Source organism: Athene cunicularia (genome assembly GCF_003259725.1).
Source record: "Athene cunicularia isolate RWA chromosome 19 unlocalized genomic scaffold, athCun1 chr19_part1, whole genome shotgun sequence".
Taxonomy (NCBI): Eukaryota; Metazoa; Chordata; class Aves; order Strigiformes; family Strigidae; genus Athene; species Athene cunicularia.
In genome coordinates this window covers 1,677,737-1,689,009 of record NW_020799124.1, presented here as the reverse complement: position 1 = coordinate 1,689,009, position 11,273 = coordinate 1,677,737, and the positions used below count along the sequence as shown (strand labels likewise).

Below are 11,273 nucleotides of genomic sequence, written 5' to 3'. Positions count from 1 at the left end.
GGGGTGGAGCCCCTCGGGGCAGGTACGGCCCCCCGTCCCGGCGCTCGGAGTACAGAGTGATCGTCTCGGGTGAGTCATTCCTCTCTTTTTTTTTTTAGCCCAAATTGTTCCCCCGGGGTCCTCCAGGCAAGGTTCCCAGCGAAGGGCGGGGGGGGGAAAAGGCATCCGGCTCTGAGTTGTTTCTTAAAAAGCATCGCCTCGCGTAGCCTGGGAGGAATGCTGTCTGTAGGATGCAGAGAGCTCCTCGAGGCAGCCGCTCTGCTCGCTAGTCTCTTTTGTTCGCTGCGAGCGGATGCTCTAGCTACAGGAGGTGAGAATATAATCCGGTTTTAAAGTAACGTCTTGCTTTTTACGTAGGGCTGCCTCCAAGTGGAAGTTGGCAGGATTTAAAGGATCACATGCGTGAAGCAGGTGATGTATGTTATGCTGATGTTTTCCGAGATGGCACTGGTGTCGTGGAGTTTGTACGGAAGGAAGATATGACCTACGCTGTGCGAAAACTGGATAACACTAAATTTAGATCTCATGAGGTAGGTTTCACACTTACTTTCTTTGGCCAGAATTGGATACAAGGGGCTTAACAGTAGGATTTGAAGGTAAGGAACGTGTGGTGTTCACTGTGTATATACAAAGCAGCTAAGTAAGTCGGTGGTCAGTTTATCAGGAGATAGACTTTAAAGCTTTGATGTCTATTTCCGTGCTGTAGTGAACGCTATCTTCAGTCTGTCAGCATGCCTAAAAAGATGGCCCTAAAGCCTAGACTTTTCAATCGAAAGTTCTGTCTATTCAATAGGGAGAAACTGCCTACATCCGTGTTAAAGTTGATGGCCCAAGAAGTCCAAGCTATGGAAGATCTCGGTCACGCAGCCGTAGTCGTAGCAGAAGCCGTAGTCGAAGCAACAGCAGAAGCCGCAGTTATTCCCCAAGAAGAAGCAGAGGATCTCCACGCTACTCTCCCCGCCACAGCAGATCCCGATCTCGTACATAAACGATCACTAGCTCTGATCTTTTTGTAGAACCCCATGTTGTACACAGTTTTCCTTTACTTAGTACAGTCTTTCATTATATTTTTTTTTTAAAATTCAAACTGTTTTATTCAAATTGGCTGAAGTGTTGAATTGCATTCTTGTGTAAAATCCCTAGTGGGTATTTGCTCCTTAACATCAACATTCCCCTCATGTCTTTGGTAAATTGTATTTTAATTGATGTCAGTCAGGATTGTTTCGGTTTAGTTCTAGTTAAATACCAACATTCTTCAAACTGTGGTATTGCTGTGTAAATGTCTCAGTGTTCAGCTATGGTTTATACGAGCTGGGGATGTTGGGATGTTTGTGGCTAACTTGTCTCTTCTGGGGGATCTTATATTTTATCTTGCCTTTTCGTGTGTCTTTCTGTAGACATATCTGAAGAGATGGATTAAGAATGCTTTGGATTAAAGGATTGTGGAGCACATGTCAATCATTTTAGGATTGTCAAAAGGAGGATTGAGGAGGATCAGATCAATAATGGAGGCAATGGTATGACTCCAAGTGCTATTGTCACAGATGAACTTGGCAGTATTGACCTTATACTGAGAGACAGGTTAATTGAGTACGTGCACCTACGTGTCACTTCAGGCATGTTCTAGTTACCGCAGACTGCAATTGCTCTTTTCTTTAAATCTTTTTTTTTTTTTTTTTTTGTGGGGGGCAATTGTGGCTAAATACTTGCTTTTGTAATTCTTGATTCCATTCTAGTTTTTTAAAGGAATAAACTGGGACGGGGGTGGGAGTATTGGTTTACTTTGTCATGCAGCATTTGGTTACAAGTGTTAATGTTATGTAGTATTTGTACACTTGTAGTAGATCAAGGGTATGTTTAAATCGGAGTATAATATCAATACTGCTAAAATCTGCATGTCCTCTGTGTGACTGATACAGCGTTGCTATTTCATTTTTTTAAAGTATCAGAATGACAGCAAAAATAGGAAATCTAGTTAGGAGTAATTTCTTAAATCTCAGCCCTGCCCCCTCAGACTAATTCACAGTTGACTCACCGATATGTTTGAAAACTCCGGTTAGTTAATTTTGTTACCTTCCAGCTGGGAGTGCTAGCTGTAGTTCAGACAGACAGTAGGTGGATAGCTTTAGCTGTAAGCTTTTCCAGTTTCATAAACATTTTTTGCAACCACAAAACCTGTAGCACACCACCGTATGAGCAATGAGTATGTTGGCATTTTCAGTTGACATATTGTAAATATTACAATGTTTCCTCCAAATAGTAATTAACATTTCTAAAAAATTATCTGAGCATCACCATTCAAAAGTTTGTTTTGGGGAATTGATAGTTATTAATGTACATCTGTATTAATTGATGGCAAACATAACTGATCATTCCCCAGAATCCTATTTTTTCATTACAGTATCTAACTTTTTGCCTCCTCTTTTTTGGTTTTGCTGGTTATAAAGGTTTGGATTGGAGAGGGCTCACTGGATCCCAATCCTTGGAGCTGGATCATTGGATTCAAATCATAATGTGGATAGGATAGGGAGGCTGAATTACAAGGATTCATGGAGCGGGATCAAATTACCAGGAACATAGGAGTGGATTCCTGCCCCAACCAAACCGCATTCGTGTGGATTTTTTTTTTTATTCAACTCAATTGGCTATTCCAAAGATATTTTTTTCCTATTTTTGACGATTGGAGCCCTTAAGATGCACGATGGAGTTTTTCATTTTTTTGGTAAAAGGAGCAAAGCGAGGACCTGGAGAGGTACGCTGGAGCAATCTCCTTGGAAGGATTCAGCACGAGTAGATGGTAAACGTTAAAGGGGAAAAAGGGGGGTTTGTTTAAAAAAAAAAAAGTAAATAAGTCATTTCTCTAAATTTAAAGACAAAAATTGGAGTTAAAAGATTTAAGTAGGTTTTCAATTGGCTATTGCCTTTTTTTTCTTTGACAAATAAAATTTTTAAAAAAACGTGCACGGTTGTCATCATTTGTTGCTAAGAGTCTGAAGTCCTTGCGTGCCGCTGCGGCGTTGTTAAATCGCAAGTTTGCAGACAAAAGGCTTTTGTGTTCAACAGAGACGTAGTGTTTTGCAGGAAGCATTGATGTTTGAGCTTCTCCTAAATAAAGGATCCGTTCCCTGGGAAATGGGTGGAATTTATTATGCGAGTAAGGGAAGAGAAAGAAATCTCACCCCTTAAACGAGGATGGTTTCGTAGGAATGTTGTTGCTAACGCTGCTCCGCTGAGGAGAGGGCGGAGGGAGAACGTGAGCTGAAGCTGGCTTGGCGCTCCCCCCAGTCCTCTCAACGATGGGTAGAGCTGGGGTGGGGGGGTCTAAACCCACCCGCGGTGGTGGGATGTGGCGAGTCACGACGCGGCGTGCGGGGGAGCCGGGGTCTTGGCGGCGGGTCACCCGGCCCTTGGTGCTGGCGCCTGTGCCCGGGGTTGGATGTTCTCGTGGCTCTTCCCATGGTTGTCCGGTGGAACGGCGTCGCTTATTGCTGCGCAGGTTTGAGTGGCAGTTAGTCAAGGAGCGTGGTGTTGGCGTGGGATGGTGGTTCTGTGCAGCGCGGCTGGCGGCTCCTGGGGTGCGTGAGGATGAATGTTGAGGTGTGTTGGGTGGGCGAGGTGACGTTGGGGGGCTGCAGGGGTGGCTTTGAGAAGCTGCTGGGAGCTTCCGTGTCTGAGGGAACGAGCCCCGGCAGCGAGAGCACCTCGGAGTTAAGGGGGAGAAAAAGCCTGGGGAGTGTGAGAGGAACAGCTCTGCGGTGGAGGAGGAGGAGGAGAGACCCCTCTCAGCCCATGGGGAGAGGGCAGGCTCTGCCCTGCACCCATGGGGGACCCCACGCCGGAGCACGTGGGTGCCCCAAGGGCGCTGTGACCCTGTGGAGAGCAGAGCCCACGCTGGGGCAGGCTCCTGGCAGGACTTGGGGACCCCACGCTGGAGCAGTTCGGGAAGAGCTGCAGCCCGTGGGGAGCACCCACATGGGGGAAGGTGGTGGGGGCTGTCTGCTGTGGGAGGGAGCCCACGCTGGGGCAGGGGAGGAGGATGAGGAGTCCTCCTGAGGAGGAAGAAGCGGCAGAGACAAGGGGTGATAGACTCACTGCTACCCCCATCCCCTGCGCCGCTGCCGGGGAGGCAGGAGCGAAGCTGAGCCCAGGCAGACGGGAGGTGTGTGGGGGGAGATCTTTTAAATTTGGTTTTATTTTTCATTACCCTTCTCTGATTTGATAGTAAATTATTTTTTCCCCAAGTCAAGTTTGTTTCCCCTGTGATGGTAATTTCAAAGTGCCTTCACCCCCACCTTTTTGGGCAACGCAGCGTCCCCTACAGAGCAGGGCAGGAAAATTGCTTTATTGTATGACGGGATTTGTGTTTGGGGCAGGATTAGCAGTTTTGGAGTTTAAGTGTGGCACGCTGGCATGCATAAAGCCGTGAAAACCGCTGCGTGTCGTGACAGAGGTGGTGGTTTGTTACAGAATGTCGTTTCTCTGCAGAATATTGCCAAAGATTTGTATGAGATGGATTCTTTTTTTTCTTTTCCCTCCAGAAATGATGAAATCGTGCTAGCAAAGCGCTCTATTTAGGGGGGTAAAAGCTGTGTTTGCACCGAACAGACTGAGGTACGCAAGTGGCTGCGGGATGATGCCGGGCGGGAAGAAAAGTGCTGTGGGGGGGAGCGCAAAAGTGGGGCAGCTCTGGAGAATTTTGTTTGTCAGGGTGTGGGAAAGGAGTGGAGTGGGCAGGTACGTGCTGTTGAAGCGCGGGGAAGCTTGGCCCAAAAAACCCCTCAAACCCTTCTGGGCGTTGCTGAAGGAAAGCGAAATGGGAGCAGTTTTAAAGCAAAGGTGACACGCGTGCTCGGGTGAAGGGTTTGGTTTGCACTGAGGCGGTGTCTGGACAGGATCAACCTCGGGCTGCGCGGGGTCTGGAGGAAGGTGAACTCTCGGGGAGGGCGAGCGTGGGACCCCGGGAGGCGACGGGTCAGAGCCCCTGGTTTGAAATCCAAGAGTCTGCGTGTCCAGGCTGAGCCGATAAGTTCTGAGTTGATAAGAAACTAATTAATGTGCCGGAGCACTAATTTAGAGTCATTCGAGTGAGTTGAGGATCCAGAAGTACCTGTACCAGCTGCGACGTTAAAGCTCAGGAAGGTTTTAAAAACGTGACGCTCGGTTGCGGGGCCGAGGCTTCAGCTCTGGGTTCCGTCCTGCGAGCGGGGAGATACCCGACGGTTCTTTGCGTCGGAGCAGACCCGATGGAGACGATCTCCGAGGGGTTGGCAGCGCAGGGACCGTCGCCCCGCGCAAGGGAGGAGGAAGCGCTGGGGTTTCTCTGCGTCGGGGTTTGCGGACGGCGGCGCCTTCGCGCGCCCGACACGGAGCTCCTCGAGGCCTGGTGGGCGTCGTGCCTCCACACCAAGGCTGCTGGTCCTCCCCGCCAAGGGGAAACGTTTCGTTGCTCTTGGAAAACGAAAGGAGATGGTGCAGTCCTGAAGTTTTCTCTCTCTTGGTTTTCGGCACCGAGGGGAGGGAGGTCGGGTCGCGGCGGCAGACGCGCTCCCACCTGCCGCGACCAGCCCCTTCCCGTCCCTCGGCGCCCTTCGCCGCTGGTGTTTGCAAAGCGCTTTGAGATCCTCTCAGAAAACTTCACAGAGCGGAGCACTGGGGCGTTTCGTGCCTCCCGACCTTTTTTCCTGTAAAATCTTTCCTGTCATTGGACTGTTGGCAGCCAGAGGCGCAGCTGGTGGAGCAGGAATGCCCGCTTCACCCGGTGAGCCGAGGCTTTCCCCGAGTGCCTTGTTTTTTAATTTCTGACCATCTTCACGGAGAATATCGTGTTCTCTGATGGTCATAATGGACTTTAGAAATAGAGAAATTAGATTAATATCTCCGAAATGTGCTATAAACCAGTTTTGATACCACTAGGGGAAGTGGAGGAGTCAGTGCTTTCTGACACGCTCTCAGTTTTTAATTACACCACGTGTCTGTGAGTTCATTAACTTCGGTAGTGGGGGAGTTGGGAGGCAGCTGGGTGTTGGGGGCACAGCCCCAGGGAGCCCCACACCACCTCTTCCCCCCCTTGGGCTGAATTTTGGATGAAAATGAACCTGACTCAGCGCAGGCTTAACTTCCCTCAGGCACGGACCGTGCGAGCCATCCGCTCACCCAGCTGTGGCTGTTGGGTAAAAATTCAATTTATTTTAATGTCTTACAGACCTGAGTGGAAACAGGTTCTGCAGGCGGGCAGGCACACCGCTTGGTCTGGAAACGTATTTTCTAGGATTTTTTAACACCGAGTGTCTTTTTTTTTATGAATATGTTCTCAAAATGCTCTCAGGGGTCCGTTGGCTCTGAAGAAGACGGAGAGGGGTGGTAAATGGAAAATGGAAAAGCAGAGGGGGCAGAAAACGTAACCCCCCTCTCCTAAACCCGCTTCGCAGCGCGAGGACAGCAGCGGGGCCGCGGCGTCACCTCCCCGCTGCCGCCGTGCTTTCCACCCGGCCGCGCCGCAGCAGCTCTCCGCCCTTCCCGGACGGGGAATTTCGCCTTTTCAGGCGATCCTGCGCTTCCGATAGTGCCGCTTTGTTGGTACAACTGAGGGCAATTGTGTGGCCCCTCTGTCCTGCCCTCGCCCAGCGCAGCTGCCCGCTGGCAGCCGAGCCCGATACTGCCCTCATTGTGCAAACACTGGGGCGCGCAGCGGGGAGGGAGGGGAGCTCTCCTCCTTAATTGCAAATCACGCTGATAGCGGAGCGCTTAATAAGCCTGACATCGGCGCTGAAATAGAAATGGTTAGAAAACTTGTGGTTTCTCCTTGAAACCACAGTTTAGGGGTTTTTTTTTGTTGTTTGTTTTGGGGTTTTTTTGAACAGAAACTTCTGCTTTAGAGCAGCAGACTCCATTGATCGCATTAGCCATGGCTTGAAACTTCTTACTCCTGATAACAGATAGTTTTTAGCTGTACAGCAAAATTATAGTAATTTCTAGATCGGCTGAAAATACCTACAGCTTTGGTAGGAGTCCACCACGCTAAGTGCAAAATAATCCTCGCTGCACCTGCACGTGGAAGAGCAGTTTGTCTCGAGTCGCGGTTGAAGCTATTTCAAATAGCTGAATTTTTAGGGGGGAAAAAAAAAAAATAAATGCCAGGAAGTTCCCGGTGTAACGAACGTTCCCTCAAATCCCTCTCCCGCGTGCCTGAGGAAGGCTGCGGAGCCTGACGTGCCCGCCCGCAGCGGGGGCTCCTGGTCCTGGTGCGTCCCGGTGCCCGGCCCCTTCCACCGCGGGGCCGCGTGTGCGCCCAACCCTTGTAGGGCTATTAACATAATTCTATGCAGTAATTTGTGTAATCATTAAAGAGTTGAGGAGGGCATTGTTCGCACGAGTAATTACCTATGTATTCTAATAGCTCTAATTCATCTCTTAAGTGAGTTTCATATTTTTATGAGTCAGCTGACGATTCATGCTTCAGGTATAATATTAATTTTTTTTTAAAATACCCGTTTCTTGCATGACTTGGTTGCCCTCTGCGGAGCTGGTGACGTGATGGATCCTGCTGAGCTCAGACCACGCGGATGTCTTCTGGGAAGGGTTCCCAGCCTGGACCCGGGGCTCCGGCGCTGGGCTGGCTCCCGCGGCAGGGATGGTGCAGGGTGTTTCACTCGCTGGGATGCCAAGAGGCTGCGGAAAGCAGCTGCCAGCGGAAATTTAAAAATGAAAAACTTGGCAGTTTGCTGAACTCTGGGTGTTTTCCTTCTGACACAGGCCAGGTCTATATTTTTCTGGGGATTTTTTGATGCTGCTTTCAGCTTGGGAAAAACTTCCCCCGCGCAGCTCCGGCTTGGGTTTGACTCTGCCTGCCTCGGCCACGTCACCTCCCCGTCCCCGCACACGGGTGTACTCGCGGGCGCACGCTGCGGGGCCGCAGGGAGAGCCCCGGGAGCCCCGTCCTGACTCGCGGGGTGACGCTGGACCTTTTCCTGGCGGCACCGAAATTCATTTGAGCCAGAGCTGCCCGGGGGCCGGTGCCCTGGCTCGGCAGCGGTTACGGGGTATCACCGAAGATTTTATTCCCCCCTTGGAAACGAGGTGCAGAGCTGCCTGCGGGAGCCTCGGGCAGAGCATCGCCGCTTTCTCACCGCCCCGCCGGAGCGGGGCTGCTGGGCCCCAGGCTCCCGCCGGCGCTGGGTGCTCGTCCCCGCGGGATCAGCTGAGTGCTGCAGACGAATGCACAAACATTGATTATTTTGGAGACAATCCATAGCTGCCAAACGAGATTAAACAACACCCAGGGCCCGAATAAAGAAGTAAATAGCACAGAATAAAGAAAATGGGGTGTGATGTTGGCACAGGCACAAGCGTGTCCTGGGGGGCCGCGGCCATCCAGCCGGGTATTAATCCCCACCATCCCCGTTCCCTTCCCCAAAGGATTTCCAAGCTCTTCGCTGCTGTTAATCGCAGCAGCCCTGCAGGGAAGGTAATGCAGCATTATCCGTGTTTTCCAGCTGTGGCTGGGGAGGAGGGAGGCAGCCGGCTGGCCCGAGCTTTGCTGTGTGTCGGTGAAAGATCAGGGATTAGCGCTAGGATTTCCTCGCCGGCTCGGCTGCTCTAATTCAGTGGCCGTGTTTTTCCCCAACTGCACTGACCTTATGTGCCTGCTGCCGTCCATCCCGCGCCCAGGAGGAGTCGGGGCAGATGGTGGGAAGAGGAGCAAGGCAGGAGCGGATGTTTCCCTGCAGTCCTTGGCCCCGCAGGAGTTATTACTAAAAATGGTCACTGGTGATTAACCGGAGGAGCGCGCTGCTAAGTAATCGCTACACGCTCTTGTCTCCTAAAGTTTTCAGATCACACCGTGGGTGCTTTTCTGGAGAGCAGCGTTTGCTCAAAGGCAAAGTGCCGAGGGCAGCGCGGGGTGGGCGCTGCGCTCGGGGTCGGGGAGCACCTGCCAAGAGGTCTCTGAAATGTCCTTGTATGAAACGGGAACCTGCGTATCTCGGTGTTAATCAGATATAAATCATGTCTGTGCGTAGAAGTGAGTCTCTGATGTTGAGAGCGGGCAATCTGTACTGCGTGGCATCAGCGCCCAGGCCGCCCCGGGGTGTCCCCCCCAGCTGTGCACCCGCAGCGGGCAGCAGCAGGGAGGGGTGACCCCGATTTCGGGGCACAGGCAGCAATTCTGCACGTGCCTGAGCAGGGTGGCAAAGCCAGCAGCCTGCCGCCCGTCCCCGAGGCCAGCGTGGCGAGCGGCAGCTCTTCTGCTTTTCCGCAGCTGCTTTGTAGGAAGAAGTTGTGACAGAGATAAATAAAATCATAACAAAAGGACGCTGGGTGCTCGCGACGTGGGGCAGCTCTGCCGCTCCAGGTGCCAAGCGGAGATTAGCTCCGGCACAGCTGAGGACAAGGAGGTGGGAAGAGATAACGACACTTTCCCGGCGCGCTGCCCGCCGGCGGCGGGGCTAAACATAACCACGCTTGCTCCTCCTCGGCTGTGGCTCGCTGGCCGCCGTCCTGCAGGCCACACTGGCCGGAAGCCCCGAGCATCTCCCGGGCGGCCGCGGCGTGCGCGGGGCTGAGAGGGAAGCGGCGGAGCCGTGGAGGACGGGAGCCAGCCCCCGGCAGTGCCCTGTGCCCGGGAAAGCAAAGCTCAGGCTGCGGGAAAGCTGGAATCCGCGAGGAGAGGGGACGGTGCTGGGTTCACAGGGCTGGCGGAGAACATGAGGATGATGATGGAGTCCCAGGGAAGGCAGGGAGGGTTTCCATAGCTGGTGCGGCAGCGTGGCCGGTGTGGGGGGAATGGTGGGTGCCCAAGGTGCAGCGGGAAGAGTTGAGGAGAACGGCACGGATGGGAACGCTTTCACCAGGGAACGCTGGAGAGCGCGGAGTAGCCGTAAGGGCTTTTCCTGCCTGGCGGGGGGTCACGGGCCAGCGAGCGCGTGGTGGGAGCTGACACCCGGTTCCACACGGACCAGGAGGTCTCCGGGCTGCTGGGACAACGTGTGGCTCTTGTGGCACCACGACTCCACCGTTTCCCTCCCTACCTCCATATGCATCGCTGCTGCAGTGACACACCTCGACGTTTGGTGCTAAAAACATGAAAAGGGGGAGTTGAGCAGCGTTCAGCCACCCCTGCCCAGTCCTGCCCATGAGGTGCCTTCCCTCCGAGTATCTTCTTGCTGCTTCTCCGCTGGTTGTCGAAAGCTTTCCCTTTCCCTCCGTCTGCCCCACGGCACCTTCCACCCGCGTTTTGCTGCGGGTCAGGGACGCGCTGGCCCGGCGGGCGTGGGCAGAGGGATGCGCCGGGATGTTCTTCGGGGGACACCGAACCATCCCACGCTCGGGGCGACTGTCCCGCCACGGCTGAGCCTTCGCAGCCGCCGCACGCTCCGCTTCAGCGCCCGCTTCCCGCTGACGTATTTCACTGTCTCTTTTTAGCTTCTCTGATCAGTTTGAGGGGGAAGTCGAGGCTGCAAAGAGAGAAAACCAGAGAAGACACCAACTTGGGAAGCAGCTAAAGGGAAACTGCCTGCGGGGAGCACATTCTCAGAAACGTCGTGGCGGCTTATTTACACACTTGAGGGCTCTTCAGCCCCGTGGAGCTGTGAAATTCAAAGCCCGCCGCGTCGCTCGGGGATCAGAGCACAAACAGAAAGGGGCTCCTCTAAAGCTGAAATATTTGACAACATTTTCTATTCTTAGCGATGCAGGCACATGCTCGCCGAGCGAAATCAGAGCGCGGGGCGTCAGCAGGCAGGCAGGGGCTGGGGGAAAGCGCTTTGAAGGTCCCGGGTGAGGAGGGTGCGTGGGTGCAGTCGCCTGCTGCGGGGCAGCCCCTCGCCCAGCCCAGCTCATCTGCTCTCTAACCGTGGGAGATGCGCCGGCAGCAGAAAAGCAAAGCACGATTTTGGCACTTGTGTCCCACCGCAGGTCCTAACGCACAGGGGGGCTCGGCGAGGATAACGGGATAAAACGAGTGGAGTTTATTTAGATGGTCCTTGCGGGGCTTCTGGGTTCCCGGAGTGGAGCTGCATCCCCCTGCCCTGCCTGGCTTCCCCGAGCAGGCAGGACAGCTAATGGCGCCTGTGCAAATAAGCACTTTATTAACCGCTTCGGGGCTGGGCGCGCTGGCGGAAGCAGCTCCTCTCTCCCCGAGTCGCGCCTCGAGGTGGGTTTGACAAATTGACGGCGGGTATCGCTGCTTCTGGACGCGGGCGTCGCCGGGAGGCCGCGTGCCGGGTGGCAGGAGGGCACGTGAGCGGCCGAGGGCCGCCGCGGGGTTCGGCAGCGCC

General features: G+C 53.5%; 1 protein-coding gene across 1 annotated transcript in view; it reads left to right on the top strand.

The window, feature by feature from the left end:
• Positions 1 to 2,957, top strand: part of SRSF1 (serine and arginine rich splicing factor 1) — a 9,716-nt gene extending 6,759 nt beyond the window's left edge. The window contains 4 exon segments of the mRNA XM_026861803.1: positions 6 to 69; positions 358 to 530; positions 794 to 868; positions 870 to 2,957. Of these exon segments, the coding sequence (XP_026717604.1) occupies positions 6 to 69; positions 358 to 530; positions 794 to 868; positions 870 to 1,016 (459 nt within the window). The 3' untranslated portion in view covers positions 1,017 to 2,957.
• The last annotated feature ends 8,316 nt before the right edge of the window (positions 2,958 to 11,273 follow it).